The 22,018-nt window shown below is 48.8% G+C and overlaps 11 protein-coding genes across 11 annotated transcripts; 5 read left to right on the top strand and 6 right to left on the bottom strand.

Annotated features, from left to right (window-relative positions):
• Positions 1–29: 29 nt before the first annotated feature.
• On the top strand, positions 30–1,784 carry EDB82DRAFT_542510 (alkaline-phosphatase-like protein; the record flags this gene model as incomplete). Its single annotated transcript, XM_065609350.1, has 4 exons — positions 30–188; positions 220–576; positions 637–676; positions 706–1,784. 4 exons carry the CDS (start codon positions 30–32, stop codon positions 1,782–1,784), a joined length of 1,635 nt encoding a protein of 544 aa, XP_065463044.1.
• A 352-nt stretch (positions 1,785–2,136) lies between these two features.
• Positions 2,137–3,854, bottom strand: EDB82DRAFT_563458 (uncharacterized protein; the record flags this gene model as incomplete). Its single annotated transcript, XM_065609784.1, has 3 exons — positions 3,305–3,854; positions 3,028–3,154; positions 2,137–2,588 (listed from the first exon to the last, which is right to left on the bottom strand). Exons 1-3 carry the CDS (start codon positions 3,515–3,517, stop codon positions 2,137–2,139), a joined length of 792 nt encoding a protein of 263 aa, XP_065463043.1. The 5' UTR covers positions 3,518–3,854.
• Positions 3,855–5,358: 1,504 nt separating this feature from the next.
• On the bottom strand, positions 5,359–6,399 carry EDB82DRAFT_358616 (NADH dehydrogenase 1 alpha subcomplex assembly factor 3). The gene is made up of 2 exons (XM_065607558.1): positions 5,761–6,399; positions 5,359–5,684 (listed from the first exon to the last, which is right to left on the bottom strand). The coding sequence occupies exons 1-2, from the start codon at positions 6,224–6,226 to the stop codon at positions 5,470–5,472; spliced, it is 681 nt and encodes a 226-aa protein (XP_065463042.1). The 5' UTR covers positions 6,227–6,399; the 3' UTR covers positions 5,359–5,469.
• A 431-nt stretch (positions 6,400–6,830) lies between these two features.
• On the bottom strand, positions 6,831–7,524 carry EDB82DRAFT_548981 (ribosomal protein L34Ae; the record flags this gene model as incomplete). The annotated part of the gene is made up of 3 exons (XM_065609539.1): positions 6,831–7,019; positions 7,279–7,402; positions 7,487–7,524. The coding sequence occupies 3 exons, from the start codon at positions 7,522–7,524 to the stop codon at positions 6,831–6,833; spliced, it is 351 nt and encodes a 116-aa protein (XP_065463041.1).
• Positions 7,525–8,209: 685 nt separating this feature from the next.
• Positions 8,210–8,725, bottom strand: EDB82DRAFT_437872 (uncharacterized protein; the record flags this gene model as incomplete). Its single annotated transcript, XM_065607773.1, has 3 exons — positions 8,210–8,409; positions 8,471–8,534; positions 8,600–8,725. The coding sequence occupies 3 exons, from the start codon at positions 8,723–8,725 to the stop codon at positions 8,210–8,212; spliced, it is 390 nt and encodes a 129-aa protein (XP_065463040.1).
• A 1,332-nt stretch (positions 8,726–10,057) lies between these two features.
• EDB82DRAFT_358561 (uncharacterized protein) lies at positions 10,058–11,181 on the top strand. The gene has a single exon (XM_065607556.1). The coding sequence runs from the start codon at positions 10,359–10,361 to the stop codon at positions 10,980–10,982; it is 624 nt and encodes a 207-aa protein (XP_065463039.1). The 5' UTR covers positions 10,058–10,358; the 3' UTR covers positions 10,983–11,181.
• Positions 11,181–11,895, top strand: EDB82DRAFT_358574 (uncharacterized protein). Its single transcript, XM_065607557.1, has one exon. The coding sequence runs from the start codon at positions 11,380–11,382 to the stop codon at positions 11,758–11,760; it is 381 nt and encodes a 126-aa protein (XP_065463038.1). The 5' UTR covers positions 11,181–11,379; the 3' UTR covers positions 11,761–11,895.
• Positions 11,896–13,961: 2,066 nt separating this feature from the next.
• Positions 13,962–15,652, bottom strand: EDB82DRAFT_548978 (uncharacterized protein; the record flags this gene model as incomplete). The annotated part of the gene is made up of 7 exons (XM_065609538.1): positions 13,962–14,028; positions 14,082–14,255; positions 14,321–14,348; positions 14,388–14,432; positions 14,514–15,200; positions 15,251–15,315; positions 15,366–15,652. 7 exons carry the CDS (start codon positions 15,650–15,652, stop codon positions 13,962–13,964), a joined length of 1,353 nt encoding a protein of 450 aa, XP_065463037.1.
• A 1,058-nt stretch (positions 15,653–16,710) lies between these two features.
• Positions 16,711–18,111, bottom strand: EDB82DRAFT_437864 (chitin synthase-domain-containing protein; the record flags this gene model as incomplete). Its single annotated transcript, XM_065607772.1, has 1 exon — positions 16,711–18,111. A coding segment is annotated over one exon (1,401 nt), but the record flags the coding sequence as incomplete, so codon positions are not given.
• Position 18,112: 1 nt separating this feature from the next.
• Positions 18,113–18,556, top strand: EDB82DRAFT_404908 (uncharacterized protein; the record flags this gene model as incomplete). The annotated part of the gene is made up of 1 exon (XM_025735822.2): positions 18,113–18,556. A coding segment is annotated over one exon (444 nt), but the record flags the coding sequence as incomplete, so codon positions are not given.
• A 615-nt stretch (positions 18,557–19,171) lies between these two features.
• EDB82DRAFT_563410 (glycoside hydrolase superfamily) lies at positions 19,172–20,493 on the top strand (the record flags this gene model as incomplete). The annotated part of the gene is made up of 4 exons (XM_065609783.1): positions 19,172–19,291; positions 19,418–19,649; positions 19,697–20,222; positions 20,263–20,493. The coding sequence occupies 4 exons, from the start codon at positions 19,172–19,174 to the stop codon at positions 20,375–20,377; spliced, it is 993 nt and encodes a 330-aa protein (XP_065463035.1). The 3' UTR covers positions 20,378–20,493.
• Positions 20,494–22,018: the final 1,525 nt, after the last annotated feature.

Genomic DNA, 22,018 nt, shown 5'->3' with positions numbered 1-22,018 from the left:
GTCATCCCTCGATGTGTTTCTAACTAACAATGTCTTCTCCTCAGGCCAACGAAAGTGATCCTCTCTTATCCGGGACCGGCCACGACCGCTCCGATGCCCATGCCGAAAGCAAGGCCCATCGAAACTCGCGTCTCCGTGAGCTCGGCCTGTTTGCCTGGGCTTTGATCGCTACTGCCGCTGTTATCGTGGTTGCTATCTGGACTCACTCAACATGAACAGCAGACAAAGCATGACCACAACACGCCTGCGACGAAGCGAAATCTCGTCTTCATGGTGTCAGATGGCATGGGCCCCGCTACATTATCCTTGACTCGCAGCTACCGACAACACGTTGAAGACCTCCATTTTGGCGATACCCTCACACTCGATAAGCATTTCTGGGGCACAAGCCGGACTCGCTCAAACAGCTCCCTTGTCACCGACAGTGCTGCTGGCGCCACCGCCTTCTCCTGCGGCAAGAAGACCTACAACGGTGCCATTTCTACTCTGCCAAACCATGATCCTTGCGGAACGGTTTTGGAAGCTGCTAAACGTGCTGGATACCACACTGGTCTTGTTGTGACTACAAAGATTGAGGTATGGGCAGATCCCAAGAAGCCTAGCTAAGAAATAGTGAAGCTAACCGATTATACTTAGGATGCGACTCCAGCCTGCTTCAACTCGCATGTTATTCTCCGTGAAATGGAAGATGAAATTGCTCTCCAGCAGATGGAGAAGGTGTTCTGGGCCGAACCGTCGATCTGATGCTTGGTGGTGGTCGCTGCAACTACCTGCCCAACACCGCAGAGGGCAGCTGCCGAGCTGACGACACAGACGTAGTCAAAATCGCCAAGGAGAAGCACAACTGGTCCTACGCTGATGACCGTGCTGGTTTTGATGCTCTCAAAGGTGGCAACAATGTGAAGCTACCTTTCCTCGGACTGTTTGCGCCCAGCGACATCCCCTTCGAGATTGACCGCCGAAACCACAACGATATCTACCCTTCGCTGAGCGAGATGGCCAAGACTGCCCTTCGTGCTCTTGAGAAGGCTACTGAGAAGAGTGACAAGGGTTTCTTTATCATGATTGAGGGCAGTCGAATTGATCATGCTGGCCACATCAACGATCCCGCCGCTCAAGTTCACGAGGTTCTTGAGTACGACAAGACCTTCCGAGCTGTCCTCGACTTCATCAAGGAGAGCAAGACCGAGACTGTCCTGGTCGCAACCAGTGATCACGAAACAGGCGGTCTCGCTACCGCGCTTCAGGAACCTGGTCACCTCCCTGTTTACAACTGGTACCCTAAGGTCCTCGCCAACGCGACTGCCTCAGCTGAGTGGCTCCACGCGAAGCTCAACGCCCATATCGCCTCTAATTCCGAAGCCAAGAAGAACAAGGAAAAGCTCAAGGAGTATATCAACGAGGAACTCATCATCCGTGGTCTCGGCATCTCCAATGCTTCGGACAAAGAGATTACCACTATTGCCGAGCACCCCGAGAGCGCACTTGTTCTCTTCTCGGCTCTTATTTCTCTCCGCGCCCACATTGGCTGGAGCACTCACGGTCATACCGCCGTTGATGTCAACATCTACAGCTCGGGTGGACCACGAACAGAGAACATCCGCGGCAACGTGGAGAACACTGACGTGGGCAAGTATCTGCGCGAGTATCTCGAGGTTGACGTTGACGCCATCACTGAGGAATTGCAAGACAAGATGAGCAAGGTCGAAGTCCAGGGTGCAGGTATGGAAGAACTCGATGAGGTGTGGGCTCTTGGAAACAAGTACCATGCTATCCAGGTCTAACAGACATTGCGATATGAAGACACGGTTTATGAAAGAGGCGGAGGACAGAGATCATGATTTGAGATGAGCATACTGGTAGCGTATAGTTGAGGTCTAGCTTAGAATACAAAGGATATACAGCCTAAAGACAAGACGGACATCCATGGCATAGAGTGACCAAAAGTATTCTATCCTTTAAGCTAATAGATCAAGTTTTTGTTATACTGAGCACTGTGTAGGTATCGGAAACATTGGTCACTAGGAACCAAGGAGACGAAATTAGTAGTCCAGCTTATCATACTTCTTAGGCTATTTATTTTTATAACCTAAAGGCTTGAAGGTGAACTTTTCTGTTTCCCGCTAGACTAATTATCTATGTGACGACGCTAACATTTATTCGTTGACCAACCATGTGTTGTTTGCCCATTATCGCTTTCATCAGACGTTGTATCGCACATAAAGTCTGTCCAGAAAATGAGGAGTGACGAATTCCGTTAGGTCTCGCCTTAGCAAATGTTTCGATGGCATCCTTGACATCAAAGCCCGCACCGTTCGACGAGATAGCAGACAATAAAATACCCCGTACGGTTGAAGCCATAGTGGCAGTGACTCCGATCACACATTGCTCCGAATCATTCCATTCTTCCATAACGGCACGCTCCGCCTGTTTCTCACGGATTTCGTCGACCAACTTGATGAAAGCCTCGATCTCATGTGGTTGTGGGGGGATCTTGGAGACCGTCGGAAATTTGTGGTAATGGATACCAGCCCGCTCGAGACCGCGAGGGTCGTATACAGGCTGGTCTTTGGAGATGTCGATGACATCTTTCACAATAGAACTCCATTTGAAACAAATTCTTGCGGACAGTGCACGTCATCCGCTTCACGGAGCGTTTTGAGGGCACGGAAAATAGGTCTCCCCAGCAGGTCCAATTGGATGAGACACAGGGTTGGACAGACTTCCATTTGTTGAGATTCTTAACGTCCCATTTCCCTTCACGGAAAGATATTGCAGTTGCCAGGCAAGAGATAGTCTTTCCGTGACATTTGCGGCAAGAAAAATCTGATATTAAGCCGGCAACAGCCCGAACCGAGCAAGGTGTATATAATACAGCATGTGTTGCAGGCGCCGGCATTACAAAAGACCGGACAACCTTTTAGGGCGATTTGGCTGAGGAGGTAGCTCGGTCATGGTCTCGTTCGGAGTTGAGGGATCGGTAGAGCTGCCACATTCAGGCAGAGCTTCGACGTTTGGGGACTTTACTTTCATAAGTCTGCATCGGTAAGATCACCGATGGTTTGTGGGAGATGGTCTTGGGGTTTGTGGAAGTATTGACAGGACCAGCAGTATCAATAATGGCCTCATGCGTCTCCTCCCTCATCTTCTGATTCTGGGGATGTCCTCTTTAGGTCCAGAACTTTGACAATCTTGTTAGCTTCCTCTGGTGAAACGGACGTTGTCCTTCTCGCCAGCGATTAGGAAAACAGGAATGTCCAGCGCTGCCCAGGTGTCCAGAGTGGGAGACCACCCGTAGGTTTACCATCTTTGTAACCGGCAGTGCACCATTTGCCATTCGCCTCCAAACCGGGGTACGGCTCTGCTTGTTGAAACGATACTGCAGTTTTCGAGTGGCTTCATCGGCACCCTGTCCAACAAAACGCTTGACACTTGCGCTCGCGGGCCACCCCAACCGTCCCAGGCACGCCACAGTTGAACAAACCAACCTGGAATCCACATAGCTCTCTTTGCCCATTTCGTCAACGACTCATTGGGAGGATTTGCTACTGGACAAATGGCTACTAGTCCTACCACGTGGTGCGCCAGGTCAGTTGTGTGAGGAAGTTCGGTGTTGGCCAATCTCGCAGACAGGGCAGTGCCCATGCTATGGCCGATCAGAACCACACGTTGCCTGCGTCTTTGTCCCGGTAATCATTTATAATGATCTCTAAGAGCTCTGCTAAAGCTTCTGGTTGTGTAAGCTGCCCAATCAGTGACCGAGAACTCGGAGCGACCACATCCGGGGTAGTCGATGGCTAAACAAGGGCCTCGTCGACAAGGACTGCATAACAAAGGGTGGAACTGAGCAACAGAGCCACCTAGTCCATGTAGAAAGACCAGAAGAGGCAACGGAGGCTTCGGTAGTTGATCAGCCTTAGCATGTTGTCGGTAAAAAATTCGAATGCCAGAATATCTAACCCACGGCTGCTCTCGTAAGACTTGAATTCTGAATGATCCCTGAGGAGGGGAGGTCCGTGAGATGAGGGTCAGTGGAGTCGACAGTATCCCTGGACGACGTCCACTACCTCTGCAGGAGCAGCCATGACGTGGGGCAGTCCGAATTGGAAGGCTGAAGTGAGGGTATCGATAGTGATGCTGGTAGAAAAGTTAGCCTCCTAAGTCTTATGGTACAAAAACAAGTAGCCTAAGAAGTGTAGCCTAAGTAGCATAAACTGACCTACTGATTTCGTCTCTTGAGCTCCTCGCGACCAATTTTTCGGATGCCCTGATATGATGTTGGTTTAGTAGTCCTTGTTCTGTACTGATAATGGATGGAGAAGTGTGCTGGACCTGAGCAGTAATTTGGTAAACCACCCTGTCTAGCTGCATCAGAGATTGCATGTTGAGTCACCACCAATACGGTGCCACAAGAGTAACACAAATTCGCGTAGCTGCTATTTTACCACCCCCAGTGGGCGGGCAATCTTTCAACGTCAGAACAAATGATATAAGCTGGAATACTTGTGAAAACTCACATTATGAAAGCTTGGATGAATCTTCAAGCCCAGCCAAGTTTTTGAACCTCGACCCTTGAAGAAGCCCAACGGAAACCGCGTCAAGTCAGGCGCGCTTGAGAGAAACCCAGCCTGTTGGAGTTTATCGAACAATGGCAAAATTCGATACTGTATTCGATGAATTATTAGTGGGTATTGAACACCTACCTAGATAGCTTTGCTAAATTGATGTTTGATCGACAATGATGAATTGTGAGATTGCGTTTGAGCATCTTGGTTTAGTCGCAAGAGCCAATTGGATGTGCTCCTTCTACATTGGGGGAAGCAACGAGATCACTATTGGAAGGAAATACTCGAGCGAATTGTGGGTCTGAGTATAAAACAGAGATATAACAGTCTCGAGCACCTTTTTATATAGTAGATTTGGTTATCAAAGAGAGCGTTGGTTTCCATGGAAGTAGATGAATTATAAAGTAACGTTGAGATCATGGTGACTGCGATCAGTGCCGATGATGCTTATCAATTCTTTAACTTCATTGCTGCCTCAAAGAGGCACATCCGAGTGTGCTACCTAGCGCTCAATGTAGCAAAAAGAAAAAAACTTGAATATGTTAGCCCAAAGGATAAACCTAGCACTTTAAGTCACTCGATGTCGTCTTCGTCCTGTTTGATTTTCCATAACACTGCGCTCCCAATCTTTATGCAGGCAGCTACCCTGCAGGACACCCACCACGGTTTGAATTCTCAGTGATTGTGTTAAAAGGATTATCATAGAATTCATTCTGTTACTCTTCCTCATGTAATGCAATTATTTTGCCAGACATCGAATTTTGACACAGTCAAGAATTACCCATGTGTCTAGTCAGTCCTCAATCAACGTCACCATCTGATGAAGCCAAATAGCTTGCTGAATTCATATTCTTACAATGAAACGTATACAAGATCACCACTGTGATATAACAACGCTATGCTCTCATTTCGCTCCAACACCGTCCTTCCATCCAATGGGTATCAAAGCAGCCGCAACGTTCGCTACACCTCGCTCTGTAGCCAGCAGGTTGAACTGGGCAGCCGCATTCCTTGTATCTAAAAGTTCGATTCGCATGCCGAGCTCGGATATAGCTCGCCTCGTTTCAGGAGCCAATGGCACATTTGATGGTCCAACCCCAATGATTAGAAGATCTGCAACTGTATTAGCTGAGGGGTTTATGTAGACACCACTGTCCGCTTGGCACGGTCAGTAGAAAGGTAGTATTCCACATACCAGGTCGAGGCCATAGTAGGTCAAAGAGCGCAAATGCACTAGGTGGGAGCTCGAATTGGCCCTTTTTGTTGATGAGGTTCATGGAACCCTTGGCCTCCCACGGACGCCAGTGGAACACCTCTCCGTCAATTAATAGGACACCATTGCCGCCTGAAATTGTAAGACCACTGTTGAGCCCGAATCCATCGTACATGCACACGTCGACCGAGGTTGAGGGTGTCGGGGTGTTTCCAAGCACGTCAAGCTCGCTAAAGTCGGTTGGCGGAGGTTGCGCTGGTGGCTGTTGGTCCTTTCTTCGGCTTGGGACTGCGTGAAAGAGTCGTCGATTTCTAGCGAAGGCCTGTAGAGGAGATAAGGCTGGCGCGGCCGTGGTTCTGAAAGCTGTGATCGAGGAACGAGGGCTGGTAAGGACCTGGCGTATGGCACGATGCGCGCTACATGATGGGACGAGGCTTCGGCTTGCCATAATTCCGTAGTTACTGTAATAATACCGAAGGCACGAAGAGTGTTAGAAGGAGGATTGATGTGAGACACGGCGTAGTTTAGATGTTAGAGTTGAGATAAGTCATAGACATGTAACTTACGTGGGGAACGGGTATTTTTTCGAGGTCCCGCACGTCATGATGTTGAAATTGTACCAACCTACCTGGTCTATGAACGTACGCTTCCAACACAGCAAATATGCATATCATTTCAAAATGATTATGATCAACAATTGGATGCGAATATCAGAAAATTTCAGGCTTGTATATTTTGACCGTCTGACGCCGGTAACTTTTATTTCACATCACGCCAATGTGTGTTGGAAACAGGCACACATTGACCAGTCCACAGAATCATCACTCGTGCGAATGGCAGCAGTCCACGCCAGCTTGATGTTCTTTTGTCATTCAAGTCACCAAGAGGATAGTAGCAGTCCTAAGACAGCAGAGGGCCATCCATTCTGGCCGCGGCCCGATGTATCATGCATTCAGTCCCTTTTTGCCTAATGAACACCAAAGCAATGAACCGAATCCCCAAGAGGTCCTTGCCATTCCCACGCAGAAAGCCAAATCCGATTAGGATTGCATTTATTTCTTCTTCTGGCTCTGCTCCTGCTCCTTCAACACCTTCTTGACGATCTTCTGCTCCTCGATGAGGAAAGCTCGGACAATGCGGTCACGGACACAGTTACCGCATCGAGAACCACCGTAGGCGCGCTGGACGGTCTTCTTGGGCTTGGAGATCTGGGAGTACTCGCGGGGTCGGAGAGCGGGGATCTATTGGAGAGTTGAGTTAGTTCCTAGTTTCCGAAGGCAAGTCGGGACTTTTCTGCGGTGATGGAGCAAGACGACACGAATCGGGCTGGTATGGCAAGTCGTCGGGTGCCATGCAAGTTCATGACATGTATAGCCTTTCGTCCATGGTGGTGTATCTTGATCGTTCGCCCCAAACCACCCAATACCCTTGTCTTGTGTTCGTCTTGTTGTCCCACATCACATCGCATAGAAATCCCATCGGTTTTCGAGAGGCACTTACACCAGAGAGCTTGGAGCCGCAGTCACCACACTTGGGGACAGTGCCTCGCTTCTTGATGTGAAGCAGACGGATATCACCACCGGGAGTCTTGATGACTCGGGTTCGGTTGGAGCTGGTGTTGTAGCTGCAACAAATTGTTAGTTACGGCCGTGGGCTAGAATATACAGCTCGACGATTCGATTTCGAACGAGCAAAGGCGAGTACTTGCCCGTTGCGTCGGCGGTACTGAACGCGCATGTTGACCATCTTTGCGGCGGTTGAGGTTGTCGACGTGGAAAATTTGGTGGTGACGGCTGGGCGAAGAGTTGGCTCGTTGGATCTGGGATAATTTGGGAAATTTTTCGTGGGTGCTCTTTCCCTCACAGCCCCAGACCACGTGACCTTTATCGGAAGAGAAAGAGCGGGTGTGGCTGTTCTATGGAGCCCCTCTTGATGTGTTTCTGCCCCAACTTGCTGGTGAGGCACTAACTCACCATTCACTGTAGAAATTACACAACTGAATAATTATCACAATTTCTGATCTAATTATACAGGCGATATCGTTGCAACCAGAACTACCGTGCTTTCGCTTCAAGTTCTACTCTTTCGCTCTGACGATGGGTTGTTGATCGACCTGCAGGGTTCAGTCTCAGCCACACCCCAGGTCGAGGCTAACGACCTGACTTTACATTGTGGAAAACCTCTGGATTGGCCGATTCTAAAATAGTGGGAAGGGCTGGAGCTGTCTTTTAAGATCAAACTACAATATGGAGCTGAATTAGAACATCAACAAATAATTGAGTGATGTTGATTTATTCAAGTTCTTGTATTGTCTGCATAGGTGTCCTCTCCCAAAAATGTATGAACACGTGAGAAAAATGCACCAACCATAAAAGAACGCCTACAGCACCATGCCCAAGTAGAATTCTCAAACGCCATGTCAATGATCCCGTCACTCCTGGTCCATCCTGAACCAATCTGGATGGTCGTAGTACTCCCAGCTTTCGATACCTTCAGGCTCTTCAGCCTTTCTCTTTTTGGCCTGGGCAAACACCTCACGACTTTTCTCATCACGCATCAAATCGGTGACTTCTTTGATGTTGGCCTGCGCTTCAGTGACTGAGTTCATGAAAGCAGCAAACATGGCATCGGCTATCGATAGAACATGGTTAGTTCATAGTGTTTCTAGACAAGGACAAATTGGGCGACCTACGTGAAGGTTGCTTCTGCACGAGCGGCTTGATCATCTTGGGGATGGTGTCATTCAGACGTCGGACCTGAGATGAGAGCCTGATCAGCAAGTTTGTAGCTTGACATATTTCGTGTCAGAGAACAACGTTACCTTGATATGCAAAAGCTTGAGCCGTTTCATGGCTTCCTCGAGCCGCTGCTCATCCCAGGTATCTTGCCCGGCGCCATTTGACGCTTGAGCATGCGCCTGGTTCTGAGCGGCAGGCTGCTGGTTCATTGTTGCGAATAGGGTAGTATGCCCGTTCGAACGTAGGGTATATATGACTTGAGGGGGTTGAAGGGCAACACGAGAACCGTGGCTGCCCGAAGTCTGATGAGTGAATGAGAGCCTTTTTTGAAGGATTGGGAAAGGATCGGACAGGCAAAATGGACAGGGCTCTATTTTTATTCCGAGATAGGCACAACGGTCTGAATGGTCAGTGCTTGTTGAGTCTGCTCTGTCGATGCAGGGAATTGTTCTAGAAATTGAAAATACGTATATGTATATGGCGTACACACATATAGAAGTTGAGTGTCTTGTCGCTTTTGCCTTGCGTAACGTGGGGGCTGGTTTTAAGGGGGATGGGAGAAAGCTTTGACCGTTGGTACTACTTCTACCGCATTCAGTGGTTTTGAGCAACTCTGTTTGAAATCTCTATTGAGTTCAGGCAGAAAAGTAAGACGAGGGTAACAAAGTTGAGTATCGAATAGATAGTTCGGGACTTAGATATCGTTTTCAAAGAACGAGTCTGAGCCAGAGCCTCAATCAAGCAAGGGCCCAGGAACCAGGAACAGGAACGGGAACACTGGGGAGTGGAACTGGAGCGAGCTTGTTTGTTTGGGGAGAGCCCGCACCGTGTCGATTAGTAGTTATGGGTGACGTTTGTTATAGAGCACAGCGCAGCCCATCACTGCTGTCATAGCCAGTGGGTTAGTAGGTTAGTGTAGTCCGGGGATTCATCGTGAAGTAAGATAAGCACTCAATCAATTTCTATCAACCGATTCGGTCTGTTGCGTCCACCCGTTGCCTACCACTACGTCTGCTGGGCAATGACCAACCTTTCTACATTTCTACCAACCCAAACGCTTCATTCAGTCTATCACGTGCTTGGCATGGATGTATTATGTCCTGCTAGCCCGTGAAGCTTCACACCCCTTCGGAACCGAACTTGATTTATATCAGAACTTGGAACCAGCAAGACATCCACAACGCCTCAAAATTCCATCAATTCTTCACTTTCTCTTTTCATTCACGTTCCAGAATTCACATCCTTCCAATTACTTTACCAAACCCGGGCATCACTCAAAGCTCCACGAGCTCTTGTCTTTGCTTTTCAGTATCTACTGCCGGCCGCGTCAATAACCCCTCCACACCCTTAAAACCTTTCCAGTCAGGCACTGTACCTTCTATCAGCTACCTACAGCTACCTCGGGCTGTTCTGTACCCTGCTTGTTACCTCACCTGCAACTGGCCTCTTGACGCGCGGAAAGAAAGCTTCAGGTACGTACCTCCCTCCAGCTTGCATCCCGTGCCCCGCCCTTGTGCAGGCTTGGCTTCAAAGGCACTGGGCCGCTTTGCCCGGACCGGATCAACACTAAACCTTGTTAGTTTCCATACTTGTTCGACAGTGCGGATTGGAAAAGTCCTCACAGCCCAGCCTCTTGCATACTACGTACATCCCAATACATACTCCCACCGCGACCACAACCAACACCACATCTCGCCTGTACGCGATAGCATCTTGCGCCTCGCACCAAGACTTCCTATACCGCACCTAAACCACTTTTTTTCTCCTTTGGCAAACGATTTGCCCTCCCCCACATTCCCCAAACTACCCATTACAACCGCCACCCTGGCTCAATCACTGGTCATGCCGAATACACCACCTCCAGCGCTATTACCCCCGCCAGAAGGGATATTCAGGACCTTCGATGATTTGATGGCGTCCGTACAGCGCGTAGCTAAGGACCAGGGCTATGGTATTGTCAAGCTGCGCGCTTCAAACTACCGTGACGGAAAGCCCACCCGCTACGACCTTGTTTGCGATCGCGGTGGTGTTAAGTATAACAGCACTGCAAAGAAGCGCAATCCCTCTACGCGCAAGATTGATTGTCCCTTTCGCGCCAAAGCTGTTTGCGAAGTCCAGCTCGGGAACCAATGGCGCTTTGCTATTCAAGAGGGACGTCACAACCATGAACCGCGAGTTCCTGCTGGTACGCCTGGCCAAGAGAACGCGCCGCTCGCTACATCTATCCGATCATTCACAAACAAGATCGATCGTCTAAGCCACGACATGAATCAGGGTCTAATGCGCATCGAACAGCGCCTCGACAACATCGAAAAGCGGATGGAGAACCTGGAAGCGAGAGCTGGTGGTTACGAACCGCGGTTCCAGGCGATTGAGCAAAGGCTCCAAGGAATGGAAGGCCCTCGCATGGACGGTATGGGTATGGACGATGTGGAACAGCGCCTTCTGGCCTCGACAGTCATGTAGGACGGTGGCCAGAGACCCGTGACTGCTGGCCACCACACAATCACGGCCTCGGACGGCAGGAGTGCTAACATTGGTTTCAACGGGAATATTGACTTCAATGGGAACATTACCTTTAATGGGAACATCGACTTCAATGGTGGCAATTCCCACCAACATGGCGATCGTTTCTGACGGCGCCAACGAGGATGAAAGCCGCTGTTCCTTTTTTTTCGGAGCAAAAACATCAAATTGCCAACAAAAGCGGCGCACGGCGGGATGACTTGACAGACGAGTCATGCAGTCTCTGGTGGTTCTCGATGGTTATTATTAATGACAAACTACGGGATTTTTTTTTCATGGCGTTTAGGGAAAAGGGCCTACAAAGTTGGAGGCTCTGTGAGATTACTACTACCCTTTCATGAAGTTGCGCGCAAGGGGTTATCTCTTTTATTTGCTTGTTATCTTCTTTTCATCAATTCTGTCTTTATCCAACAGACTGGGGGTATGGCTTTTGATCACGGGCAACGGTTGGTTCCAGGGCTCTTGTCAAGAGAATAGAGCTGGGTTAGTTCTCGGAGAGTCTTTTCAGAGACCAAGGATATATCCATCATCCGAGGGTGTGTGCAGATTTGAGAGAAACAGCGAGCAAACCGCTAAATGCACGTGGTCTACGGTGTTGTCATTGCACCCTTCACCGTGCATATTTATCTACAGGCTGGCCTACGGTTTTCTACTGGGATTTGACAGATTAGCTTTTTTTGTTAATGCAAAGAAGCAGCGATGCCCACGTCTTGCTTGATAATTGTTGGTGATGCCTTGGTGATGAACAAGTTGATCAAAGCAACAGGTTGTCGGTCCCAATTTGGACTTGTTGTAACATGCAATCAACAGCTGACCAGGGCCATCGAAGCTTGGACCTCCCTTCAACGCAGGTTTCCATGTGGCATGCCTCGAGGGGCGTTGGTGGACGAAGCTAACCGTTGACGCCTCGCACACTGTACTGTACAATGAGTACATGAATGCCCATGCGTGTCTGAAGCAAACAGATATTCCTGGTCAATCATGGCCAAGCGCGTTTGCTATCTGACTAACAATAAAACGGCCTGCCAGAGGGTGTGGTTGTTGCGGCTGTTGGATGACTACTGATATTGCTTTTCATGGTATTCAGCTCGGACCCGAGCTGACAAGGACAATGATGGCTTTGTCAAAGAAAAAGCTTGGTGAGACTGTTGGCCCAGAATGATGGAGGCGTATGGTGTTGATGTAGTGCTTGCTGCAGGCACACGCTGTGTAACACAGAAAACATGGAAGGGTACGAGAAACATCGTGTGCACGGCGGAAGGAATCAAGATCCAGGAACATTACGATCTTCCTTTGTTCTGATCGAATTGTAGTCCACGCTGAAGCATTCTTGTGATACTCTAGAAACGCAAAGATGCCAAGTCATTAGTGCAGTACGCATTAGGTTGCTATACATGACTAAGACGGGAGTTCTATTACAACTAGGACAAATACCCAACTATCAGGGTTCTCATACAGACGTAGACTATTCATCTCTCTAGAACTCATATACAGTGACACGAACTCCCCAGTCAAGAAATGAGTCACAGAGACTACTCTTGGGAGTGTTGATTGAGACGTTATACTTGCACATGAGCATTCAACACCAAACACTTCCACCAACACAATTCTCGTAGACTCGGCGAATGCCTTGACCGAGTTAGATTATCCCATATCATTGCCAATAGTGGCCTCATTCCATGTCAGTTGTTGGTTGATTGATCATTGAGTTCTTTGATATGTCGTGTTTCAATTTGTCAATACTCTCTCAAGTCCAATCACCAACACGAATAACACGATGTGAAGCGCTTAGCTTAATTTCTGTCATAGAATACCGATATGGAGATCAGATGAGAATCGGTACACACACCGCTGCCAATCAGTTTGACGAACAAACTGCAGCCTGGAGAGCTAAAAGAATCTTCGCGGGCGTTGCCAAGATGTATGTGCCTGTCAAGGTCATGCCTGTTGGTCCATACTTAGTCTCAGCCAACGCCCGTCCACCACATGGTTAAGGCTTCTTTAAGTTTAAATCTAGTTTGTTGCCAAAAATGACGACAGCCTCGCTAGTGAATTCAGATTTGAATTGAATGTACCTGCACGAGGCCAAATATATTCCGTTCTAGAGTTTCATTTCCGCGGCTACGTTTCCGAGCCTATAGTACTTGCCAACAATGAAGATGTAGAAACCCGTTTTGTATAGTACAAAATTAACAGACTGGGCAATATTCCCGTAGACACGCACGATGCGGCGGCTACATGCAGTTCTGCCGCGTGGCTGGCTAGATCCGCCATTATCTCGAGTTACCAGGGCTGAGACTCGGACTGAGCCTAGGGTTCTACGAAAGTAACGGTATTCCTGTCTGTTTGTTAACGCCACCAAAGATCTCAGCGAATCAAGAGACACTGGCATTGACGACGAAGGTGCAGATTAAAATATGCCGTGTGTCATTCAGTGTAGTTATGTTAACCAGGCTGGCGAGAACGAGGCGGGACTGTTTGTCGTCGATGCGGGCTACCATCTTTGGTTAGCCTCGCGCCTTGACGTTCTTGAATACGATCTGTTGACTGCTTACGGCTCAAGCACTCGGCCGTGTTTGACACGGCTGAACTGAAAATCGAGCTCTCTTCTGCAACTCCTCGGCTACCCACCCAGGCAGGTTCTACAGATGATAGCAAGGGCCAACAGGGCCCGGTTCGTGCGTTGGCAATGTAAATGAAAGAACAAATGTATTAGTCTTGTGACGAAACTCTCTGAGGCCGCATCTTAACATAGGTAGGCAACTACAGTTTGTTGATACGGAAGAGAGTCTGAGCAACAGTAATCTGAATTCACTACAACGTAGCTAAACGAACCAACCATTAATACGAGAGACGTAACCAATAGTCTTATATGACAATCTCCAAACCGAGTTTACCGAAGCGACGAATGCCGGATGTTCAGGAGTATGGACAAGTTCCGAAGCCACTCTGGCACCCGTTTCCGCAGTACTCGTCCGTCTTACCACTAGAAACAATGTTAAAGCCAAGACAAAACAAAAGTCACCAGGCAGAACGTACCAGTTGCCGTATTTAGAGCAGCAGTTACCATATCGAGATCCCTTGCAGGTCTGGTGATACTTCTCGCCACAGAGTCCGTTATCCGAGACAATAAGCTTGCTGCTTAGCTTTATCTCGTTACACTCTCCGTGTTTGGATTGACATCCGCCATCACAGTAGCCTGATGTCGAGCCACTAGAATGGTATCCTAGATTAGTGACTTCTATTGAGCAGATGCGTTTGTCATTTACAGGACGTACCAGAAATTGTAGTATGAGCAACAGTTTCCTCATTTGGATCCTGTGCACTTGAGGCCATTCTTGGTACCACAAGTACCATCTTTGGTAGTAGCTGGAGACGTAGGAGGAGGATCTTTTCAGAGTGGAATTAGCTATCAGATTAACAACTTTCACGATAACTTACCGTAACTGCCTCTTCCTTGGATTGACCTACCAGACTTTGTGCCTGTGGCAACAACATACCAATTCTCGCGGGAATCACCAAGACACTCTCCAACAGGAACAGCACGATATCCTCTAGCCTTGAGAGTCTTGATCATGAATTCAGTCAGGTTATAAGCTGTCTGTTCATGTGTATCATGACTCAACTCGATGTAACTATTCGACTGAGATTGAGCAGAGACACCGTCCGAGAAAGTATTCTTGCTGGTCTGAATCTTGCTCGGCGAGTCGTTCAAGTAATCCTTTGTGTCAATGTTCCAGTTCACGACATGGTAACCGAGCTTGGTCACGTAGTCTAGACAACCAGAAACTCGTGAGCAGGTTCCATAAGGAGGACGTAGGTACTTAGGGAAGAAGCCAAGGACGTTACGGAAGGCCATCTCGTTATAGATGATCTGCTGTTTACGGAGCTCAGCGGACGCAGCTGAAAGATCCTCATGTGACCAACTGTGAGAGGCGAGCTGGTGGCCTTCAGAATGCATGCGACGGAGGATCTTGGGCCAGGGCTTGGAAGGGTCATCGATCTGACCTTTTCCTAGATTGTTACCAGTGATGAAAAATGTTGCTTTGATGTTGTGCTTCTTGAGAACATCCAGGACTTGATTGGTATACTTGTAAGGGCCATCATCAAAAGTGAGTGCCACAATCCCAGGGGTAGTGCAGGTGGTGATGTACTTGTCTGAGACCTAGTTAGAACTGTGGGTTGAACAGTTGATCTCCTATACTTACCATATGGAGCTTTGCCAGAAGTTGATCTGGGTATATTTGCTGTAGTTTCACCCTTTGGCTTCTTGCTGGTAGCTTGTTAGTAGAGTCTTATCATCTATCGTGACAATACACATACCTGCCATCACAGTTGCCATTGCTATAGGCCATCTGGCATTGCGGTGAAGTGCAGTAAGCAGATGTAGTGCCACACTGACCAGATTCAGAGCAGCATTGTCCCTTAGGACAAGAACCAGCATCTTTGTCGCAAGAAGCTTTCTTAGAGAGCCCTTCTGGCTGGTATGAAGCATCGTCTTCATGACGAACGTGTATGTTGAACTCTGCGCCTCTGCGCCTGGCTACGAATCCATCTGCATATACCATACTTGGCAGGGCAGCTAGGACTAGGAATGTCAAAGACTTCATTGTGAAGCTGGGTTGAAGATGATCCAATGAGGTGTTTGATATGATTACGCCTTTGAGTAGTGAATGGTGGGCAGTGATGATCAGTGGATGAGTAGGCTGGAAATACTAGATATATGTACGTGACGTGACGTGCTTGGCAGAGACAGGTCCGAAAGCATGAGCTGACAACCAGAACCTTGACACCATCAGAAATGTTCACATGAATCGCACTATCACAATGAGCAGCTCATGACGAGGGGAGTGTCCAGCCCGACCTCGGACCGCCTTCTCGCCAAACAAACATGAGTCAATAGCGATTCAACGTTGAAAATATGACCTAGTCCATTAGATCCTGCTTTCCAAGGACCGGGCTCAGGGAAGAGATCCCAACGGAGCATCGCGTGGGGTTACTCGACGTGATTGTGATGGTAGAGGTGGCCAGCCATCCAGATTTGGAACTCACAACACTGATCGACAACGTCGGGGATCCTAATTGAGCACTTAGACTGAGTGGTTTCAGTCACTAGGACGTTGTAGCTTCACCGGGTTATCCAGACTTGGTATCCAAGGCACCATCATTAACAATGATGTAGGTGTGAGGAGGTTACCAGAACTAGATAAGTTCTCACTAATGGGTTTTGCAACACACACGGCCGTTCCTGGTTCGTAATTATATCTTCCCGATCTGAGACATGACCAGTATGTTTCGATCCGGTCTCCAAGTGCCACTCCCGACGTCTAGCGCCACAGACACAGACTTTGGACTACCTGAAATATAAACGCCAGCCTTTTAGGCCTAAGCTTAGGGCGTGAAATTTGAACTTGAACGTAACGGCAATCATTTAAAGAGGCACTAAAAGTTGAAGGGCAAGTGATGTAGATCGGCAAGGTGACGTGAAGATGGGAATGGGGTGTTCCGCTGGGTTGACGAACTACTGCAGGAGAACATGAGGTCGACACTAGGCAAGGTACGAGCATGTATGCTTCTTACAAGAATTACTTAGTTTAGAATAGTATTAAGTTGCTTAGAGTTATTATTTCCTCTGGTGTGCTTTTATCACGTGCTATTCGTATTCTAACTACAAGTGCTGCGTAGTTGGAGGCACGTATACTACCGCTGGCTTCCTGACCGTTGCACTTGTAGTCACCTCCTCTCTCTGGTCACTGCTAAAAGTTCCCGGTAGCGAATTAGAATCACTGCCCGTATCTCGAATGTTCTGCTTCTCCTTTAGTTGTTCCTCGGGAGTCTCAACGATGACCTTCCTAGTCTTGCCCCAACCAAAACTATCCATATTGAACACCGCAAACACCATGACGGCAATGTTCAAAAATGGCCCCAGAACAACAAAGATGAACAAACCGAGGAGGTACTGGAATCTCTCCAGCATTGACTCTGGAAGCCAAATTTCTATGATGATGTAGTAAATAAGAGGGACAATCATGATGCCTGCAAAGGCCATAATAATCCACCATGGCTGATGCATAAAAGCTACGATCATACAACCGATAGAGGCGATAACAAAAACGTTAAGAGACCAGGTGAGGACGTTTGAAAATGCTAGTATACGCTCCCACCATTGGCAATGTCGGGCCGTGAACAGTAGCAAGTCGTTGCTTGTAGCTCCGAGTGTCCAGCGGCGACGTTGAGAAAGAAAGACACTCCAAGAATGAGGGACATCAGTGTAAGCCCTCGCGCGTAAAGCCTGACGACTCTGCGCTTCGGGAAAGGTGGTGAGAAGTTGGCATATGTGGTTTCGATCTTCAGACGCAGTGGTTCGAATGCGTTTGATCATGCCATCCAAATGTCTGGGATAGTATCCAAATTGCTCGATGAGGACCTTGTCACCGCATGTCATGTCGCATATCTTGAGCAACTGGCAACACCCAGGCAGACAGGATACTTTCTTAGTTGCAATGGATTGATGTAGCCGTCTCAGTCCCTGGGCAATTGTGTACTCGGCATTCTGATAGATAGACCACAAGTTCCAATTGCCTCCACTGAAGTCAACCGCGACATAGCCGCAGACTCCAACTGTGTTGGGATACTTTGACTCTTTCAGAAGCTCGGAGATAAAGTTGTTCTGAAACACGGTATCTGGGTCCATGCCGATTAGATGATCGACTTGGTCGACTCTGACTTCTTGGGAGAGCCAGTCGGTCATTGAGAGCAGAAACCGAGATGAGAAAATGGTTGTCGGTTTGGTGTCTCGAATGTTGAACTTGTAGAGAAACGAACGGACAACGATGAGACTATCGCGTTTGCCCTGGTTCTGTTCCTTGATGATACAGTAGAACGGCACACCCCTGTAGTAACCCCATGAGATGTCAACATCCATGGCTTGACCATCCCAAGCTCTGTATGCACCGCGGATCTTCTCAGAGTGGATTTTTTCAACGAAGATATCTTCTTTGAGATACTGAGCCGTCGTCTTCTCCATTTCAGGCCCACGGACACGGCCATCACAAATGACAATGATGCCTCACTGTATCCCAGTCAATCCGTTCTATCTCCTTTCCAATAGCCACTTCCCACTATTGGATAGTGCTACGCTGGCGATGCAGTCTCGGCCTTCCCGGCTAGCTCAGAGGGTGCTGAAGACTCTGCGTCAGAAAGTCGTAAGTCGAACACCTCGGGTGCTGGTGGTAGGCGTTGGCTTCAAGGCTGGTCAGTCGCAGATATACAACCCTCCAGGCGCTGAATTGGTCAGAAGCTTGGTTGTCTCGCATGAGGTCGATGTCTGTTGGGCGGATTCTCTTGTCAAGCAAGAGGCATTCCCACAGGTACATCGGTTGCCCAACAAGGACTGGCGAAGAGATGCTTTGGAGACATTCGATGTTATTGTTGTTACCCCGCGACAGCCAGGTCTAGATTTTGACCTTCTTGATGAGCTTGAGGGTGTTGAGGTTGAAAGATGGTGCCAATGAAAAACATTTGATGGGTAGTATAATGACAACCGATGGTTCTGAAGATGGAAGCAACGATATTACGATGCAGTAATTCTGATAATCAAACACGTCACTACTCAATGATACAAATGTCATTTCATATCGTAAAGTTCTCCAAGAATGTGACTTGTCATGAGATCGGCACCCTGAATAATGAAGTAATGACTGCGAGAATTAATCAGCTGAAGCCTGCTGCCGGATACGGACGAGCATGAAAAGACTTACTGATATCCGTGCAGATTATACTTATGTCAGTGGCAATTAGATTCATGCTGTAGTCATTCCTTCCCTAATGCCGATTTCCGGGTTCGAGACAACTCACCAATGACTGACATCAATTTATATGCAGCATCCTGGTATAAAGTGATTATCTACTTATTCTCCCTCACCTTGGCTCTGCATCATATCATCATCCGACCCAACCAACTACCTTGAAAACTGCCATTCATTACAGCGGGGAGTCGTTGGGCTGAGTCTTTGTACAACCTAAGCCCTGCATCGATACCTGGAACACGATAATTACTATATATCTATATCCGTTGCTCAGGCTCCTGTTTCACAAGTTCCCATCATTGACTATCAATCGTGTTCAAAATGCCAGCTCAATCCATCAACGCTGTTTACTACCCATCCTGGCGCTGTTACAAAGAGCGTCCACCATCATGTCTCGACGTTTCGTCCATCACGCATATTTTCTACGCCTTTGTTGGGCAAGTTTCCTCGCTCCAACAAAGGTCCTAAGCTAACATTGTTATTACAGCGTCAATGAGAATGGCACACTGCGAGTGAGAAGCGCCAAATTTGCAACCGCAAATATCATCCGCTAACTTATAGCTCCAGGCCATTGACAATTGGGCTGACAATGAGAAAATGGTTGATGGCGAGAAAGGCTGCCTTGCAGCAATCTCAAAGCTGAAAAGCCAACACCCGCATATCAAGACACTTGTTTCCATCGGCGGCGGCTCTAGCAGCAAAGAGTTCCCTGCTCTTGCTGCAAACAAAACAGCCAGACAAACTTTTGCGCGTCGGATCAGCGAATTCTGCGTGACCCATCAATTCGACGGTGTTGATAGTTAGTAGGCATCGCTATCACATTGCAACATAGCTGACTTTTGATAGTTGATTGGGAGCACCCCCAGACCCCCGAGGCAGGAAGGAACTATGTTCTTTTCCTCCAAGATATTCGAAACGTCATGACACACTCCCAGTTCCTGCTTACAAGCGCTCTACCCACGGGCGAATACTGTCTTAAGCATCTCAACTTGCCAGTTGTGGCTCACTTGCTCGACTTTCTTAATCTCATGGGATACGATTTCACGGGAGGATGGACCGACGTATGCGGACATCATGCGCAGCTTTTGCCTCCAAGTCGGAATCTCAACGAGGTATACCCGACACTCCGTAAGTCTTGCCAACGCGGCGTCGATTTCCTGATTGCGAACGGCTTTCCTCGTCACAAGATCGTCCTTGGGATCCCAGTATATGCCAGATACTTTGGCGAGGCGCGAGGACCAGGTCATCCTTTCAAGAGTTCAGGTGAGATTGATTATTGTGATTTGCCTGATGAGTGGGTAGCAGATGCCAAGGTCGATCAGGGTATTGCAGCGGCATCCTTTGTCGACAACAAGGGCGATAAAGGGTTTGTGTCATTTGATGGTTCCCGGCAACCGTTTCCATCAAGGCAGGTTATGCCAAAGCTTGGGCTTGGGTGGTTTGGTTCTACTGGGACGGGCGCCTGGTGATCGAAAGGGCCATGAGAGTCTGGTCACCGCAGGATGGACAACACTCAATTCCGAGTAAATTAGTCCTAGGAGAAGTATCAAGTCTACATTATTTCCAACCTATGTTCAGCTTCAAGTACCTATTTGGCGCTTACATATCAGTAGCATAAATTGGACTTGGACTATTGTTGTTTACTCCTAAGATACGTCGCGGCAATTTACAATCACATATCACTCGAGGTGGACAATAAGCCTCCACCAACCTCTCACTGCATTTTTTCAAGATTGGGTTCGGGTCAAACACTTGATATTTTATTGATCTATTATTTACTTGTCCTGAATAATCAACTACTTTACCGAAAATTCAGGTGGAAAATCAAGGGGGCCCCTTGATCACTGCCCGTCGTAGAGTCTCGCCTTGGAACAAGCGAACTTTGACTAGTGTTGTCGTACATGACAATGCCCTGCCTATCATATGGCTGCCATGTACATGCGAGCTTGAGGGCAATACTTACCTTTCCTCGGAGACATCCGAATAGACACTAAGGCTTCAGGCTCTGGGCGCGCAGCTGATCCAGTGAGTCGTTGTCATTGGCGTATCTCCTCTGAGAAGCCAGGCGAATCGTTGAGGATATTCTCGTCTGACTGTTGTCCGTGGCAGCTGCATGATGTTAGCAAATCCATCATTCAGACCAGCCATTTCAACATCCAAATCAATGACTTTGGTAGGCTGGAGAGGTGTTTTGGGCGACGGCTTTTTGCCAGCCATCTCCCCATCATCAAATAGATCTAGATTCAGATACTTGTCCAGATCCATCGCATCGCCGTCCAGTTGAACAGCCTGCTGGTCATCTGCATTTCTCGGTTGCATGTCAGGGGGGGGGGGGGGGGGGGGGGGGGGGGGGGGGGGGGGGGGGGGGGGGGGGGGGGGGGGGGGGGGGGGGGGGGGGGGGGGGGGGGGGGGGGGGGGGGGGGGGGGGGGGGGGGGGGGGGGGGGGGGGGGGGGGGGGGGGGGGGGGGGGGGGGGGGGGGGGGGGGGGGGGGGGGGGGGGGGGGGGGGGGGGGGGGGGGGGGGGGGGGGGGGGGGGGGGGGGGGGGGGGGTGGGGGGGGGGGGGGGGGGGGGGGGGGGGGGGGGGGGGGGGGGGGGGGGGGGGGGGGGGGGCTGCACGTGGATGCAGTCCAGCACGATGCTGTTCTTTCGAGGTGCTGTGGGCACAGAAGAAGAGGCCAGGTTCGCCCTCAGCCGTCATCCTCATCAAATTATCTAAGTCTATCGCCTGTCTGGAACATCGCAAGATATAACCACTAGTGGGTAGCAGAAAAATGGTCCCTAAACTTTATGGCATAGAATAAATGGCCTAAATGATAGTCCTAAACAACATAAAGTGACCTACTAATTCGTCTCTCTCTTCCTCGAGCGGCCACCTTTTCTGATGCCTAAGGAACCCTCACCAGTAGAGATCTAGTCTTTCTTCCAATAAGAGGCCCCACCGTCCTCTTCGGTAGCATTTCATGGCTTCTCTGTGAAGCATGGGCTCGAATGGTAAAACTTGAAGATGAACCATCATGATGGTTCATATAGATTGATAACACATCCTGTTCATCGGTTCTCGTCGATGAATCATGGATTAGTCTAGAAAGATATAAGTCGAAAATTCGGTATGACATCGTCTTTTCGAGTGAAACCATAATGAGGTTGTTGATACCGGTGCCGTGCCA

Source organism: Fusarium venenatum (genome assembly GCF_020744135.1).
Source record: "Fusarium venenatum strain MPI-CAGE-CH-0201 chromosome Unknown EDB82scaffold_5, whole genome shotgun sequence".
NCBI classification, from domain to species: domain Eukaryota; kingdom Fungi; phylum Ascomycota; class Sordariomycetes; order Hypocreales; family Nectriaceae; genus Fusarium; species Fusarium venenatum.
Note: the sequence above shows the minus strand (reverse complement) of the source record. Positions and strands in the feature narration are given on the sequence as shown.